General features: G+C 34.8%; 1 protein-coding gene across 1 annotated transcript in view; it reads right to left on the bottom strand.

Annotated features, from left to right (window-relative positions):
• Positions 1-12,887, bottom strand: part of LOC129235101 (uncharacterized) — a 51,147-nt gene extending 38,260 nt beyond the window's left edge. The window contains exon 1 of the mRNA XM_054868786.1: positions 12,788-12,887. Within this exon, the coding sequence (XP_054724761.1) occupies positions 12,788-12,824 (37 nt within the window). The 5' untranslated portion in view covers positions 12,825-12,887. The remainder of the gene's footprint in view (positions 1-12,787) is intronic.
• Positions 12,888-19,498: the final 6,611 nt, after the last annotated feature.

The following is a 19,498-nucleotide window of genomic DNA, read 5'->3' as shown; positions in this document are numbered from 1 at the left end:
TTCTAACGATGTTCATTTTACAAAGTTCCATTTGTTGTGTCTTGAAAATGAACTTTATTAGGTCTCAAAATAGCTGGACTCATTTTCCAAGCAGCCTGAAGTGAATGTTGTCCGTATAAAATAGTGTTTACTTATTTTGAAAATCATTTCCTATGGCTCTATAAAGCGTATGAGCAAATACGAGTCATGTTTTCCGAAACTTTGCTTGATTTCACAAGTTTGGGAAGATAGTTCGAGGAAAAATGCTGAGAATGTATTATCCATCTTTTCACGTCAAAATTTATTTTGTTATATATTTATTTAGTTTTATTATTGTTATTATTTATTTATTTATATTTTAACAGAAATTTAGAAAAGGAAAAGTTTAATCAGACTTTAAATCAAAAAACTTTTGGCGTCCCCAGCTTTTGGTGCTCCCCCCCCCCCACAGCTAGGGGGGAGCTCCCTCCCAGGCCTAGGAAAACTCGGCTTGTGTGTACAAACTCTGCCTTTATAATCTTTCTTTCCAAATATACTACAAAGAAAATGTAATTTTAAAACTTTTCTTGGTATCTGTTGCAACTTTCTAACGCACAAGACGAACAGTTACTTTACGTGAAGTGATTTGTTTCATTTTTACTTTCTTCTATCTTACTAATATTATATATGGGAAAGTTTGTCTCTATGGATGTATGGATGTATGGATGTTTGTTACTCTTTCACGCAAAAACTACTGATCGGATTTTTATGAAACTTTACAATAATATAGCTTATGCATCAGAATAACACATAGGGTAGTTTTCGTCCCGTTATGGGGGGCAAAACCCTTTTAGGGGGCAATAAAACACAATTTTTGTATAAATTCTCTAATATTGGGATGAAAAAATGCTTGCACATATTTACATTACATGTCCATCGAAAGCTCTGATTTTTCTGCTGAAGATGGCACCTGTTCGAAATTTCTAAGTAGAATAAAAAACGAGTTATGAGCTTTTTAGATTTATGTTCGAAAGCTTTCCTCAACTCAATACAGTATTTAGTGTATCATCTCAACTCCCTGTCGATAGCGACAATTGTTGTATTGTTGACTTTCTTTGCTTTTCGTGATTGTTCAGGGCTTTTCTCAAGTCAAATCTTGAAGTAAGATTTTTGCACAAGATTGGCAAATAATACATGATTTGGCTGATGATTTTCCATTTAAACGGAACTTTAATGTAATTAATGGTTTTTATTATTACTTATGCTGATTGAACACTTACTCATTATCAAACAACCAGCAGATCGCCAAAATTTTTGCAGAAAGATTTCCGTAGCTGATGCATTTGGCAGTTTTTTCAACATTGCTGTTTTTGAAGCCGAAGACTACGTCATAATGTTTCTCAGCTTTCACCATGTAAACAAAATATTGCCAATCAAAGAATTTTCAAGACTTTTTTTACTGTGTTAAATAATCCAGCAACTAAATTAGGCAAATCCATAAACAGCACAAAAACTTCCATTAATTTTCCTTTTTGCACAATTTCAAACAATCACCAAATTGTATTACTTATTTTGGTAACATTTCGGATGAAACTGTTTAGCGCCATTTTATGGTGACCAAAAATATCTCAGCATCTGGCGACGATATCTCTGTAACGAAAATTAATATCATATCGTTTTAGAAAGTAAGGAAAGAATGGGGGAGCATCATCGAAGGTACCCCGAAACGACTTTCGCAAATTCGGTAAAATCGCACCAAGAGCCACAATGATTGAAATTTCCCGAAATAACTAAAGCAAGTATAAGGGGATTACGAGCACAGCTACTTTTCTTTAATCACTTCGTAATTCATTAGCCATACAGAGAAGGTTTTAGACTCCATGTTAAAAAAAAAGTATCAACAGATTAATCTATTTAAACATGAGAAGAATAATTTCATGTTTTGGAAATTTGTATATGCTTAAATATAGTGCTTTCGTTTCTAAATCAATACTACTTTGTTCTTTATACTTATTGCTATTTTAGTTTTATGGGTAAGGAAGAAACTCGATTTTTAATCACGTCAAAAAGATGTGTTTTAAATTCTTTCACTTAAAACAGAAAACAAAAGCAAGTAACGATTTTTTCTAATAATTATTACTGACCCAGGCAACGCCGGGTATTTTTGCTAGTATCTAATATATAGAAGAAAGTATTGGATTCGTGCAAATTTTCGAATTTCGAATTTTGACGGATTTGAACGTTTTGAGGTGTGCTGAGTCCATTTCGACCATTTTTGGAAAATGTCTGTCTGTCTGTGTGTGTGTGTGTGTATGTGTGTGTGTATGTGTGTGTGTGTATGTGTGTGTGTGTGTATGTGTGTGTATGTGTGTGTGTGTGTGTGTATGTGTGTCACGTCTGTGTGTGACCAGTTTTTTGTGGCCGCTCTACAACAAAAACTACCGCATGAAATCAAACGAAATTTAGTACACATATGTGCCCCTATGTGAACTTGTGCCCATTAGTTTTTGGCGCGAATTCCTCCAAGGGGGGTGGAGCAATGGGACGTTTTTCAAGTTACGCGTGCTTGCTATTCCTCAGGAAGTAACTGGCGGAATCAAACAAAATTTGGTCCATATGTTGGTATTAACAGGAACAGGTGCTGATTCAATTTTGGTGTCAATAACTCAAACGGGGGTTGAGCTATAGAACGTTTTTTGTCGTCAATTGTGACTGCTGTATCTCAAGAAATAATGAACGGAATGAAAGAAAAATTTATCGGCAAGTAGCCCTTAGTGGGTATAAGAACTGATTTTATTTTTGTGTTAACAGCTAAAAAGGGGGTAGCGCAATCACCCGTTCTTTTTTTCCATTTTGAGTGCCCTATCTCAAGAAGTAATGCTACGTTCTGTTTGAAATTTGGAATATATGTGAATCCATATGTAAACAGGCTTTGGTTCAATTTTGACGCCGATCGCTCCAAGAGGTGTTGATTTTTTTTTTTTTTTTTTTTTTGCGAATAAAAATAGTTTTATTAATGCAACAATAAGAAAGATAAATCGTAATAGATTGTCGTCTGCGTATTTCTCGTGATTTTAATTGTATGGAAATGATCAGAAATATTATCTCAATGATTTAAAATTTTTAACTGTTGCCATCTTATGTTTGTTAACAAATAAAATATTTGTAATTAATTCAAGCAAGGCTTTTAAAATAACTTTCAATTTTCGCTCTTTGCTTTGCTTTTGTAATAATTCAGACATTGGGATGGTCGTCAAGTTTTTGCATGTGTAATTTTGTTTTTGTTGGGAATATTGCTTCCTCGTCAAGCATGGGGAGGGATCAGAAAAAAAAGAAAAGAAAAATATAGAAGAAAGTTTCGTGATGGCCACAACATACTAGTTATTACTTTCTTCTATATCTAATATATAGAAGAAAGTATTGGATTCGTGCAAATTTTCGAATTTCGAATTTTGACGGATTCGAACGTTTTGAGGTGTGCTGAGTCCATTTCGACTATTTTTGGAAAATGTCTGTCTGTCTGTGTGTGTGTATGTGTGTGTGTGTGTGTGTATGTGTGTCACGTCTGTGTGTGACCAGTTTTTTGTGGCCGCTCTACAGCAAAAACTACCGCATGAAATCGAACGAAACTTGGTACACATATGTGCCCCTATGTGAACTTGTGCCCATTGGTTTTTGGCGCGAATTCCTCCAAGGGGGGTGGAGCAATGAGACGTTTTTTGAGTTTTGCGTGACTGCTATTCCCCAGGAAGTAACTGGCGGAATCAGACAAAGTTTGGTCCATATGTTGTCCCTAACAGGTACAGATCCTGATTCAATTTTGGTGTCAATAGCTCAAACGGGGGTTGAGCTATAGAACGTTTTTTTCCGTCAATTGTGACTGCTGTATCTTAATAAATAATGAACGTAATCAAACAAAAATTTATCGACAAGTAGCCCTTAGAGGGTATAAGAAATGATTCTATTTTGGTGTCAACAGCTGAAAAGGGGGTGGCGCAATCGAACGTTCTTTTTTTCCATTGTGAGTGCCCTATCTCAAGAAGTAATGCTACGTTCTGGATGAAATTTGGAATAAATATGAATCCATATGTAAACAGGCGTTGGTTTAATTTTGGCGCCAATCGTTCCATGGGGGGCTGATTTTTTTTATTTGTGTGAATAAAAATAGCTTTTTAATTGCAACAATAAGAAAGATAAATCGTAACAGACTGTAGTCTGCGTTCAGCTCGTGCTTTTAATTGCATGGAAATGATCCGAAATATTATCTCAATGATTTTAAATTTTTAACTGTTGCCATCTTGATTTTGTTAACAGATAAATGTTGGTAATTATTTTAAGCAAGGCTTTTAAAATAACTTTCAATTTTCGCTCTTTGCTTTGCTTTTGCAATAATTCAGACATTGGGATAGTCATCAAGTTTTGGCATGTGTAATTTTGTTTTCGTTTGGAATATTGCTTCCTCGTTAAGCATGGGGAGGGATCAGAATTATAAGAAAGATATAGAAGAAAGTTTCGTGATGGCCACAACATACTAGTTTATTTACGCTGTGTGTTAACACTTTTTTCTTACGATTTCAGCTCTGAAAATCTTAACATTTCCAGAGTAAATGGACAAAAATTTCCAAAATATTATTATTAACATTGTTATCATCATCATCATCATTACTATTATTATTATTATTATTATTATTATTATTATTATTATTATTATTATTAAAGATTTTAATCAAAATGCTCTGAAACCAACAAATAGACTCAACCGATTTGAATTCTGAGCGGCTCAAAGTGCCCGTTTGTCAGGGGTCAAGTTTTTTTTCCTCTGCATCGACACTACGCTAGCAGAGAAACAACTTTTACAGAATTTACTTGGTTGTCACTCGGTAAACATTATATTTCAGAAGATATTTTTTATGGAGAATTCGCGTACAGAGGACTCGGCAACAAAATGGTGATGCGATTGATATACGATGAACCTGTTTGATAGCAGCATTCTGTGTTTGACTTCGTTCTGTAGGATTTTATTCGGTGTTATTATTATTCCGATAGTTGCATTTTGAATTGTGTTAATTCCGTAATGTAAATATTTATTATTGTAAATACAGTGAGCTCTCGCTTATACGCGACCTCTGTTATACGCGTTTTTCACTTATGCGCATTTTTCTCACCGGGCCTGGCCAGCGATATAGGAAAACAATGTTAACTCTTGTTCATTTATACGCGAAACCTAAAATGCACCTTTCACTTATGCGCGATAAAATTTTTTTAAGTTTTAGTTAAATCTTCTATTCAGCTATGCTTATCGGAAGATTTGTACCCTTCTTGATGTCTCTTGAAATGCTTTCACACACCTTTATTCCAATGTTCAAAAGGTTTCCAAGAACGCGTTTTTTTCGCGCAAGTGTGCGATTGGGGGTGCAGTTAGTCTTGTGATTGCCATCGAGAGGGGAGAACGGGTTACATGCGAAAAGGTTGACCTTCCTAAAAGTCGTGGTGAAGCGGAAAGCATTGACATAGCCTATCGAGGATCTTTTGTATCCTCACACAGTATGACACTGATCACGCGATAGTTTTTAGGTTTTGTGGAATTCGCTTACATACTGTACAGTGCATAAAAAATGACAAAACGTGCAACTTCAAATTTTACATTTTTATTTAACTACAATGCATAAACCGAAATTATGTGCATATTGATTCATTAATATTAGTAGTGTACTATTAGTATTACTATAACTGATGTAAACTTATTGCAATTAAGCTTATTTTTGGGGTTTTTCACTTATACGCGAATCTCACTTGTGCGCGAAAATTTCGTTGTCCCCTTTGGTCGCGTATCAGTGAGAAGTCACTGTAGTTTTAAGTACAGTAGTAAATAGTTTTAGTGCTATTAGCTTATTAATTAGCCCATATTTGGGCTTTAGTCGTGACTGAAGTCATTAAAAGTAACTTTGAGTGATACAGGCAGTGGCGATCTTAGAAACGTGAGACTCTCAGGTAATTTGTGGTGTTTACCCCCCCCCCCCCTCCTTAAAAAAAAACTTTTAATAATTCATGTGAACATAAAGTTCGTGCTATTTTTAAACTTTTTTTTTTTTGAGGTGTAAGGAAAGTCAAACTTAAATAAAAATAATTATTAAATCGAAACAAAAAACCCGACTGCGTAAAAACCAAAAAAACTAAAAAGAAAAAAATATAAGCCCAGTAGTATAGAATGTTATTAAGTACTACTGAATAACTACACCATTGAAATAGTTTTATAATCGATACACAAATAAGACAAATCACAAATTCAAAAGCGGAACAGAAGGATCACAAGTCGGGCCATGCTTCTTTTTGACCAATTAAGGAACCCCATAAAATTTGTAGCGTGAAGAAAATCATTGAGAAGAAAGATATGTTGCCATTTTTTTCCTTGCATATTAACAAATAAAATTCTGGCTTTTGTTTTGACGTTTTTCCTGTGATCGGGGAATTTAAAATGTTTCCTTTTTTTGGTTATTTTTTCGCCATCTGCCACAAAGTTTTGCTCTTTTTTTTTTTGTTTAAGTCTGATTGTTGCACATGCGTCACTTGACATAACTTTTATTTTCGAGGTAGACCGTGCAAAACCGGGCGACGCAACTAGTAAGACTAATAAAAGATGATACAAAATAAGAAGAGAAAATATTAAAAACTGCGATCGATCCCGAAATGAACTTTGCATTCTTAAGAGTGTTTTTAGCTTGACGTAAATATTATACGTGTTGGATCGTTAGACGTTATCTGAAGCAATTCTTATTCACTACTAGCTATACCCGACGCGCGTTGCTACGCCAACAAAAAAACACATCATTATACTGATTTTCATGACAATCGGTTGAACGGGGCAGAAGTTGCTACTCTGCAGTGCCACCTGGTGGCGAGTGGCTTCAATGAGCATATTATGCACCTTCTCCGTGGAAAAATACATATATATATAGCAATTTTCATAATAATCGGTCCAGGTATCAAGTGAAGCAGTGACTCTACTCAAATTTTGTACTCACGCAGTTTGCAAGATCAATCCATCGCTAAAATTATCAAATAGAAAAAGTTTTAAATCCCCCCGTTGCATGAAAAGCCATAAAACAATAAAGAAAGAATTTATTTGTTCAAACTCAACAAAAATGGCAACAGCTAACTTCTTATCAATGAGATCTTTCACGCGAATTAATTTCTGCAGCCGATAATTTTATTCGTATTTATCCAATGGATTGTGACTTAAATTGGAATAAAAAAGGAAAAGATTTTTTTCGAACTGGTCTATAAACATTCCCAGTACCAAAAATAACAAACGGTGAAAGTTTCAGCCAAATCTGCCGGGTAGTTTTTGAGTTCATGGATGACATACAGACAAACATTCATTTATATATATATACATTTACCCACTTTTGGTGGGGAACTAGTTGAGACTTTGCTTACTTGACCAAAGTTGACGTTGCTGTGATTTTTCAAATTACCATGACGCCGATTGTTTTTAATATTTACTTAGAGTGCAAAATTTTTATTGTCATAGTTACAAATTATCTGCAGTTTGATTTTACTCTTTTTTTTTTTTTTTCAGGGTTTAACTTAAGCAAACTTTACACTTAAAAAGGAGTTTTTGGGTAAAACTGTTTTTTCAGGAGAAAAAACCCTATATGGATGAACTTGAACAGCAGAACTTCATCTAAATAAAACATTTCCAGATTACTAATTACCGTCGTTTAAGATTGATAAAAAAATAAAAATACATAACGCTATAATCTTTAAGATAAGTGTACTGGTGGAGTCAGCCGTAAAATTTTATCTTTATTACCGCACCATTCCCCCCCCCCCCCCATGGATATGCCTTGTATTACCTATTTAAGAAAATCATCAGTCATAACATGACGGGTGCAAATTTCTTGACTATTTCCGTGCTGTTCTATTTCATTTGTAGAAACAAAAATCCAACAAGTAGGATCCTATCGCAATTCAAGATAAAGCATAGTTTGAATTCAAGACGTAAAAATTCAAATGAATGCTGGGTGGTATTCTTTTTTGCTTCTTTTTACAAAAAAGGAAGTATTGTATTCGCGAAAAAAATTTCACTCAAAATTCCGCTTTAATTTCCATTTTGCTCACCCCCGAATTAATGCTGAGTTTTTTTTTACGACCCGACCACACGCGGATAAGTGCCTAAGAACGTATAAACATTCGAAATATCCATTTTGACATTCCCCGAGTTAATTACAACGACTTTTCTCGTGACGTCCGTATGTACGTATGTATGTATGTGCGTATGTGCGTATGTATGTCGCATAACTCAAGAACGGTATGTCCTAGAAAGTTGAAATTTGGGACGTAGACTCCTAGTGGGGTCTAGTTGTGCACCTGCCCTTTTGGTTGCCTTCGAGTGTTTTTAAGGGGGTCTTTTGCCCCTTTTTGAGGGGAAATCATTGGTAATTTCGATGTATACTCAAGTGGTGTTATAATTTGGCGGACACTTGGCGATATATCGCCAGTATTTTTTTCGCCAACAGAAGTAAGTTTGCGCCAACTTGGCGACAAATTTGGCGATTTTTTTTTTTAAATTTGGTTTCAATTTGGCCACTGTTGGTGATATTTTGAGAGTAAACTATTGAATTACATTAAAATTGCCAATAATGAGAAAATCACATAAAAAAAGGAGCAAAAGGAAGTCATGTGATGCACACATCAGCTCGTTTTTTTTTTTTTTTTCTTTTTTAATCAGTTTATCCACTTCCCGCATCATACAAACACCAAAATTTAACCTTAAAAAAATCATTAATTGAGCGCTTAAAAAAATCGAAAATAACTGGATTCATAGCACTGTAGTGTTACATCGAAGCAGCAGGTTTCAATGAAGGAGAAATTCGCAACCTCAAAAATTTATTTTTTAAAGTTTTATTGGCTTTTTACCACTTTTTAAGCACATTTTTAAATGTAAAAAAAAAATTATACTAAAATAATTAAACTTTAAATCGTAAATATTCTTATTTTATTAATAAAAGATTAATAAGTTGCGAATATATAGTTTATTCGTAATATTATAAAGCAATAAAAAAAATAAGAAAAAAAAACGAAAGGAAGAAAACTGCAGTTCAAAAATACTTTACGGCTGAATTGTGTCTAATGTTTTGTTCACAACAAATTTGTCCACATGGAAACAAGTCATTCATGGCGGTGTAGTCAACATGAACTACACCGCCAGCTCAATCTTCGAGTTGAACCCAACCATTGCTTCGGTCACTTGTCTGGTCTGCTAAATATATATTAGCTACCAGTTTGTTTGGCACTCTTGGCTTCCTTAAGAGGTTTTCCATCTCCAGCTCAGTCATTTCCTATGCCGGGCTGATGAGTGCTAATAAGCACGAAACTGCAGTCCTCGGCTGGAAATGACTGAGCTGGCGATGTATTTCTGCTTTAGCCCTGGCTAATGGCGGTAATTTACTGAATATACCTTGCCTCGCGTTCAATCTTCGAGTTGAACCGAACCATTGCTTCGGTCACTCGTCTGGTCTGCTTAATTCTATATTAGCTACCAGTTTGTTTGGCACTCTTGGCTTCCTTAAGAGGTTTTCCATCTCCAGCTCAGTCATTTCCTATGCCGGGCTGATGAGTGCTAATAAGCACGAAACTGCAGTCCTCGGCTGGAAATGACTGAGCTGGCGATGTATTTCTGCTTTAGCCCTGGCTAATGGCGGTAATTTACTGAATATACCTTGCCTCGCGTTCAATCTTCGAGTTGAACCGAACCATTGCTTCCGTCACTCGTCTGGTCTGCTTAATTCTATATTAGCTACCAGTTTGTTTGGCACTCTTGGCTTCCTTATGAGGTTTTCCATCTCCAGCTCAGTCACTTTCCTATGCCGGGCTGATGAGTGCTAATAAGCACGAAACTGCAGTCCTCGGCTGGAAATGACTGAGCTGGCGGTGTATTTCACGTATTTTTGCTTTAGCCCTGGCTAATGGGCGGTAATTTACTGAATAAGTCATTAAGTGTTTGGTGCCAATACCTATTTCTGCTACAAAGAATGTGGTATATTTACCACATGCTACATGAAGTAAATGAATGCTTTTGTGCATTAAAAGTAAAATAAGATATAACAGCCTCGAATAGCACAAACGGCAGATTACTGCACACACGTGTTTCAGCGTTACAAGGAACGCCTCTTTCATTGCAAAAGAAATGAGCTTACGGATGAAAAGACATCCAACAAAAGCTTATGTCAGGTGTTTTTTAGTTTTCAATTTTTAGAAAATTTACAGTTTTGTAAATGTCGTCATCGTCCGTTTTTTTTTTTTTTTTTTTTTTTAAAATACATATATGTATAAATTAATTCCAAAAAAAGATATTATTAAATGTTTCACATGTGGTTTTTAGCCCTTCCACCCCGCAATTCCCGAACTAATAGAGTCAGAAAAGTATTTATACCACTCGGGTGTAGAAAATGTAATTTTAAGCACGCTGGAAGAAAAATATTAGGAAAAGAGCAGTTTTTTTATATATTTTTAAGAAATTTCCGAAAAGGCATTTCAGAAGGCGTTTTATTCGTAGATGTATTCTTTCTGAACTTGCCCTGCCAAAAGTTTCAAATCCATTACAAAATATTGAAACTAAGTTTAATTATACTGAAAACTTGTGTTCTATAGAGTTTCAAAAGTTTTTATCAAATATGATTGTGGGTTGGTTATTTTAGCGTGACATTCAACGACTCTGAAATAGTAGTTGCTTGCGCTTTTGAAACATCTAGTTTTTTTTAACACGCTTTTATTAGCTTCACCTGTATGTATGTATGTATGTATGTATGTATCTTGTAACGGAATCATGCAGCTCAAATTTCACCCACTTCCTGCGATCGGATTCTTTTGAAATTTGGCTCGCGACCTCAGACCCGATGACAATGCAATATTCTATAATCAAATTAATTAATTAACTCTTTTAATTGTTGGTTTCCTCCAATTTCAATCAATATTTTGGCATAAATCCAGCAATGTGAAAAAGGGAAAATTTAAAAAAAATACATTAAAAAATGCTCGCAAAAATTATTTAAAAATATCTACAAAAACCTTTACTTTTTCTGCATCTGACAAAATTTGTTCCAACGTTCCAAGGTAATTAGAACATGAAATATAATTGTTTTTAACTCATTTCATGCCAAAATTTAGGTGAGCCTTCTATTGGAAATTCATTGCTGATCAGACCATTGTTGAACAAAACTTTTATTCAAATGCATCTCAAATTTTCAAAGTAATGTAGATATGATTTCCGCACACATACATCGATGACTGAGATGGATTAGCTTTTTTGGGGCAAATTTCATGAATATAAAAGATTTTTAACAATGTTGAAATGAATCTTTTTTCGTAAAACAAGTTAAACTAAAAAGAAGAAAATAAAATAATAGTTTAAAAAACTAAAAAAACACGCTTACGTAGCAAAATGTACTAAAAAGTGAAAAATAATCTTAGTATGATAGTAGTTGACCAATCACTTAATTTTAATGTAATACAAAAAAGCGTGGGGGCTTCTTATCAGTTGTCTTGAATTTCTTCCATTTGTTGTCTATGCAAAAATGTAAATAGACAGCACCCCACGGTTTTTTGTATTACATTAAAATTAAGTGATTGGTCAACTACTATCATCCAAAGATTATTTTTTCACTTTTTAGTTCATTTTGCTACTAAAGCGTGTTTTTTTAGTTTTTTAAACTATTATTTTATTTTTATTGCTACATTGACCAATGTTTTTGTTTTTATTTTAACTGCAGTAGAATAGACCACTGTAGAACTGTTTAGATTTTTCTGTTGTTTACAAATCTTTTTGAATGAATAAATAAAAAAATAAATAAATAAGTAAAGTAAACTGGTTCTTTTTTGTCTTGAAGGAATTCGCTTGAAAGTAGCCTACAAACGTACAAACATTGTACTGCACACCCTCCGCAAAGTTAAAAAATAATAATATAGACGTGTTGTCTCTCCATCTCTCTCTCCCTCCCTTTCCTTCTCTCTCTCCCTCCCCCCCTCTCCAGGGACCGATTTGCACACCTGGGTACCCCGGACACTGACAAATATGGTGCCCCCCCCTCACACAAAAATATGAAGGCAAGTGTTGGATATTATTTTAATAGAAAGAAAACTTTATAATATCGATTTCATACGAAAAAAGTTAATAATTAAGAGGTTTTGCAAAGAAATTATTTATTATAAATCTAAAATAAATTTATGGTTTTCATGTTAGAATTTTTTTTACAGTTGCAGATGGAAAAACTATGATACAAATGGTAAAGGTAAATCATAATGTGCTTTCTGCGCATCAAAGATTCTTTATATATTTTCTCCTTTGTTTTTTTTGCAGTAAATTCATCTATAATGTCCTCATAATCAAGTTTTAGGTGAAATTTCCTTCTATTGATAATACAGCTAATAAAGATAATTTACCATCAGAAATGAGAGTACGCAAAGGACACTTAATTCTCTTCAATAGCAAAAATGATCGTTCTCCACAACAATTGGCTAATATGCTTTCATTTAATAAAAAATTATCAACTGACAAAATTTTTTTGTTCCCTTTAGTTAGAGGTCGCTAACAGTGGTCCCTAAAAAAATTGATGACAGAAATTTCGTGCCCCCTTTACTTTGGTGTCCCGGGTCCGGGCCCCGAATGCCCTGCCGTAAATCAGTCCCTGCCCCCCCCCCCCCTCTCTCTCTCTCTTTCATTGTTTACATCACCTGAGAATGTCATTTTCAATTTTCCCTGGAAATTCCCATCCCCAAACGTCTGTCGGAGCTCTAGCCAAATCCCGAAAAATAAAAACTATCCACTTACTGGACACACTGACAGAATCCTCGGAGCAGCACCCCATGGTCGACCCCTGCAGGCGATTCCGGCCATCCACGGGACGGAGGAATACAAGTGTGAGCCACGTTCGGAGAAATCTAAACCAAGATTCGAAATCGAGCCCCTTTTTTTTCCTCTATCTCGCTCTGAATTGTTTATTTGCGCATCGATCAAAAGGGGGCGCTCCTGCCGTAGCGGTGTGGCGGTCGATTGGTGTGGACTTAAGGTCTCATGAATACGAACTGTCTCTTCGGCCATTTTTGCGTCCTCAACCCTTTCGTAAGCAAGTAATGAAAAATATAACAAAGAAAATTTTAATTATAATTATTTTTTTTGCTACAGATATCGTTTTTACTTTTTTTACAGAGCGTCATATGAAGTTCAATATATTTTTCATTTTTCTAGGAAATTTGTTTTGTTTGAAAATAATTTTAAAGCATGCACATAATACTTAAAAATACAAGCAACGATAAAATTGAAAATTTTAAGAACCTCCGAATGAGGGAAGAATCAAGAGGGAAAATTGAAAATAATATTAAAAGCCTTATACTTTTAAAAATCAATGTCGAGCATTTTATTTGCTATTAAATAGAAATTGGCAATAGATAATTAATTAATTAACGTCATACCGACGCGATGTCCACCGTGCCAATAAAAACAAGCGATTGTTTCTCCTACACTGTAAAAAAAATCCGTAAAATTTACAGAAAAAAACTGTCAGCCAGGACGCCAGTTTTCTTCCGTTTATTTTACAGAAATCTTCCGTATTTTTATTATTTATTCAAGCTGATTTATTATTTTATGAAGATTAAAAAATGAAACTATACTTTCATAAATACATTTCAATATTTACTATACTACTACGAAATACATGTATACAAAGGTAAATTTCCGAATATGCCTCTGTAAGAGATGACAAAAAAACATAATAATAAAATATTGATTAGAATGCAATGAAATGGAAGTTGCAAACGATTTAAGACTTACTCGCTTTAAATAAATATAAGATCAAAAACTCGAGCACGAGAACGAAAATCCAAACACGCGGGCGAAATTTCGAAGATTCGAAGAAAAACAAAGTATAACCGGTTACAGATTCAAAAAAACAGAGAAATCCTGTATTTTATTACAAACAGTTTTTTCTGTAAAAAATACGGATAACTTCTTCAAAATTTACAGTTTTTTTTTACAGTGTACAGTTTCAGAAAAGAGAAACAAAACGGCGACGATCCCGTCGTCCTGCATTATTAGGGTATGGACCGACCATCACAAAAAGGGGGTCAGTGCAGGTGGTTTGAAGGAGCGCTGCTGCCGAGAAAGCGCCAAACTTGCAAGGAATGGAAAATGGGATGATATCGGAATGATTTATGAACAGCGATAAGCAGGTTGCTCGCTTCGAAATTCGAAGGGGTTTCTTAAGATGGGATGTGTTAGGAAGAATGGATGCGAAGAGAGTGGGTGGGCACAGACATCAGGAAGGAAGAGCACTTTTTTCTTCTGAAGAGTAAATGCTGAATAATGTCAGCAGTTAGATAATCTTTTTTTCCTTGCCTAACTTTCTGGTGGAATCAAAAGATGTAGTAAACTACCATGTATTAACTAGTGATGTTCTGGATATCCGTATCCGTATCCGCGGATATCCGAGGGAAAATAAAGATCTGTATCCGTATCCATTACTTTTTTGACGGCTCTTAAACGAATTATTTTCATTCTAAAAATTTTTAAATATTTGAATAAAAGACTCTTAAATTCCGATTAAATTAGGTTTTATTCCCTATTTAAATTATAAAGTATCATTTCCGAAGCCAATCTGTAACCCCCCCCCCCTTGTTGCAAAAAGGAAGGGGAAATAAGTTTTAATAGTGTATATCAGTGTGTCTTTTTGTGGCATCGTAGCTCCTAAACAGATGAACCGATTTTGATAGTTCATTTTTTCGTTCACTAAGTAGCTTGATCGAAAGTGTTCTTAGCTTGTCCTCGTTTTTGTAGAACTTTAATTACCAGAGATGTTAATTAAAAACCGATTTAACGTTTTTCAAAATTATGGTGGTAGTAAAAATTTACCCGTACGTTAAAAATGTTGGCCCTAATTGAGAGAACGAAATTTTCTGCGTTTGATATTTACTTGAAACTTCCAACTGATATACAGTAGGAGCTATAATCTTGTTAAGTAAATTTTAAATGCAATTCTAAGCCTTTATACGCGTGATTGGTAGCGATTTCATAGTCGGAAGATAAGGAGAAAAAGCTCAATGATTTAAAATTTTTACCTGCTGTCAGTTCATATTTGTTAGCAAATGTGTGTTCTGACCCGCGAAATTCATCTTAATGAGGTCGGCCCTCTGGGACAAGTTTTGTGTTTTTAATTTTTAATTTAATATTAGTTTTTGTTATTGATTTGGGGTTTCTGTTATTCTTCATTTTTGTTTTTCTCGGCGTCCTTCAAAAAAAGTGAGACTAAATTCTCTATTTGCTGTTTGTAAAGGTGTTCCCAGCTCTGTATTTCGTCGGTCGGAGAAGTTCGATGGAATGGGTCAGCGCTGCATTTATGCTGAAATAAAATGGGAAAAATTATTTCTAGCCTGTCCAGTAGCAGCTTTACACTCTTGCTCCTGTATCCTACATCTACCGAGCAAGCTAGAAATAATTTATCACATTCTATTTAAGCATTAATGCAGCGCTGACCCATTCCTTCCAACTCTCCCTCAATTTTAACGGAGATTTCTTTAAAAAGTAAATCATAGTCTTGATTATATTTTTACCGCAGTTGACATTTTTTGAAGAAACTGCCATTATTCTGACGGGAATACCTTCCGTAACAAATATTACACTTGGATAATTGAATTGGGTAAAAAAAAGTTTTTGAGATCCGTATCCGTATCCGCGGATCTTGACACTATTGATCCGTATCCGTATCCGCGGGTCTATTTTTTTTAACGATCCTGCACATCACTAATATTAACACGTCTTTACGCTGAATTCATCACATTCTTTACTCATTTACTGAATTTTCTAATACAGCTCAGCGAAGATTTACCGGACTCCTATTAACCAAATATTCACTCTGGAGAGTTCACGTGATAAAACTGGTTCAACCCCTCAATGTTGTCTGGAGTCAACATGGCCTTGCCGAATTGTGAACCCTGATACTAGCATTTTGTAAAACAATTTGAGTTATATATATATACATATATATACATATATATATATATATATATATATATATATATATATATATATATATATATATATATATATATATATATATATATATATATGTATGTATGTATGTATGTATGAATGTATATATATATATATATATATATATATATATATATATATATATATATATATATATGTATGTATGTATGTATGTATATATATATATATATATGTATATATATATACCGTTCGAAGAAGTACTGGAAACTCTGTTCTAGCAGAACCAAAACATAAAACTACAGCACTTCAGTAATACAATTAAAAGTAATTTTTGAGCTAATTGGCAATATATGTTTTCCTTTAAGCGTGCCGAACTCCTCGATAGAACCAAGGGATGTAGATATTCCCTCATATGACGTACATCAAATGGAAATAGTAAGTGATAGGTATTTCACAATATTTAATTTGCATCTGCTTTGCGTCGAATTTTCGGACGGCAGATGATGATGTTCTTAAGTGAGGGGACGGAGAAGGGGAAGGTTTTGTAAGCCGATCAGACGATAAAAATCTGCTTCATCATGCATCATTGCCCGTTCAGCAAGTAGCCTTTTAACAGGTGAAGTGGTTTGGAGAGCCTCGCCTGTGTTTTCAGTGGATCATTCATAAGTCATGTGACGAAGCAAGTATGAAGTCAAAATGTGGTTCTTGGGGAGAGTATCAAGCAGGTCGCAGTGCAGTGGCGGATACAAGGGGAGAGTCACTGGGGTCATGCCCCCCCCCCCCAAAAAAAAAAACGTCGACAGTAGTATTCGTCCACATTGTGTTGAAACACTGTACAATAAAATGTAAACGATTTCAATTGTCTTTTCGATTCATCAATTATTTTTGAAAGTAAATTTTTGAAATTTCTTCTTTCATTGCTTATGAAATTTGAAACCGCTTAATTTGAAACGTTTATGCATATTGGGACATTAGGAGCCCGATTCCTGACTGATTTCGTGCTTTTCATTGACACCCAAGCATCTTAAAGAAACCTTTCGCGCCCAAAACCGTAGATTCGTTTGGGGGTCATTCTTTAGCATGACCGGCTGATGACCCCTCTAAAATGGTAGAATGTACCCGCCCTTGTCGGAGCGTTGCTACAATTTTCCGTCATTGATGTCTATAGAGGAATCTACTCGCACGAGTCAGGGAAAAAATAGGCTCTAAACAAATTATTTCTCTGAGTTTGGGAAATTCACTGTTACATGGCTTCAAAAAGATTCCTGTTCTGGACTAACTAATCGCCATGGTACTTTTTCTTTTTAGTTGCCTGGGTGACAAAAATATTTCAGATTAGTCGCAACCTGGCCAAAGTATAAGCATGCACTTATAAAGGGTGTCCCAAAATTAACGCAAGATTTGAATTTGCCACCATTTTTTCCATAAATTGTTGGCAGCCATGAAAAAAGAACAGTTTGACAGTTGAGAGTTTAGGGTTAGTAAAAATGGGGTGTTATTGTACCATACAGCTAGAGAGAGTGAAACATTTCAATTACTGCATAAGGCATTTCCTAGTCGCGTACTCTCTCATTTCGGTCATCAGAATTGGCACCCTAGATCGTGTGATCTAACATTTTTAAATTTCTTCTTATGGGGTTATTTGAATTCAAAGGTCTATGTCAACAAGCCCACAACCACCCGTGCATTACCGTGTTGCGATACCGAGCGCCAATAACATTAACTGCTTGACCAGCCTCAATTTTCATTATTTTTGAAACAATTGTTCAATAATGAAAGCGCGTTATTGTATCGTACAACGCTCCATTTTTTTAAACCCTAACCTCTCAGCTACCAATTGTTTTTTTTTTTTTTTTTCAGATATGCCAACACTATTTTGCACAAATGGCAACAAAATCAAATCTTGCGTTAATTTTGGGACACCCTTTATTTGAGTATGGGGAAATAATCATTGAGGTACAAGCAGGAACCGATACAGGCTTACATTTTATGTGGAACGGGGGGGGGGAAGGGCGCTATGATGATAAATATACAGTTTTGGGTGCGAAAAATTTCTGGAACTATCTGGGTGTCAATCAAAAGCAATAAATCGGCCCAGAATAAGGTGTCTAGTAGGGCTGGACAACTTGATTAATTAATTTCGCAAACTTTATTAATTAATTTCAGAAGAAATGAAGGAAGTATTAGTTCTAATAGTTACTAAATCAAATAATTAATGCAGTAAAAAATTTATTCGACCCACTTACACTTTATTCATAAAGTATTTGAACACTGTGTAATATTACATTGTCATGATATTCTACATCCATCCATCCTATATTCAATTATTAAATTATGATAACATGAAATAAAGTTTGTTTATATGGTCCCCCTAATATGTATTTATGGGACAAAGAACCTGATTTTACCACTCGCCACCTCAACGGTTTTTGCAAAAATGCGGAATCACAAGATCTTTGACACCTTCATGTTCCCTTCAAGCAAATAGCATTGTTGAACGAGCTGTGCTCAAGGGCGGATCCAGAAATTGTTCAAGGAGAGTGCGATGGTTTTTCACTCTTTGCTCTTTAGAACTTCAATTTCTAATTAATTTGAAGGATTGTATTGAACCTCATTATTTTCCTTTGTGTAATCAAAGGTATCCAACAGTTGTGTTTCTTTCAAAAAAATATCCAAGGTAAGCCTATCTATCTCTAATGTCATCTAAGATCGTTTAAATTTTAGATTTTGAAACTTCATTTTCGGAAAAAATCCTGTAGAAAGTCCCAGTCCCTATCCCCAGGTCTGCTACGATTGCGTTTTCAAGACTTCAGTTCCGAAAAAATTCCGGGGAAGAGCTCCCTTTCTTCTAACATCATCGACTATTATGTAAAATTTCGTTTCTGAAACATTCTATCGAAAATATACACAAAAAAAGTTCTAGTCTCTCGGCTCAAGGAGGGGGCGATCGCCCTCCCTTGTATCCGTCCTTGGCTGTACTTTTATCAACCTTAAAAAAAAATGACTGACAAACATCCAGAAAAATTAGAAGAATTTCTGCCAAACGCATTGCTAGATAACACCACAAAGCAAAGTTCTACAAAAATGTCCGTGTTTTACTCGCTTCGTGAATATGAACTACGTCTTCCCTCCGAACTTCACATCGCACCTCATTCCCATATTTCACTTTTAATTTGAACAATTTTTCGTTCAATTTTGAACAGTTCAAAAAAAAACTTAACATTAGCGCCTACGGGGAAATTCAAGGCAATTCCGAACTGTGAGGCGAATTTGCTTCAAACTTTCTAGGAAAAAGCGTTTGATGAAAAACTTGTATATAAAATATCTTTTTGATTTGAACAATTTTCCGTTCAATTTTGAACAGTTCAAATTCTTTAACATTATCACCTACGGGAAAACTAAAAGTCAATATAGAGAGTCAAGATTCCGAACTTAAAAGCGGATTTGCTTCAAAAATTTTTTGTTGGAAACAGCCCATAATGACCAATTCTCGACTCCGACTCCTATAATTTCAGGGCGTCGACTCTAACTCCAATC

This window comes from Uloborus diversus, chromosome 2, assembly GCF_026930045.1.
Source record: "Uloborus diversus isolate 005 chromosome 2, Udiv.v.3.1, whole genome shotgun sequence".
Lineage (NCBI taxonomy): Eukaryota > Metazoa > Arthropoda > Arachnida > Araneae > Uloboridae > Uloborus > Uloborus diversus.
The sequence above is the reverse complement of the archived record's forward strand: the minus strand, read 5'-3'. Positions and strand labels throughout refer to the sequence as shown.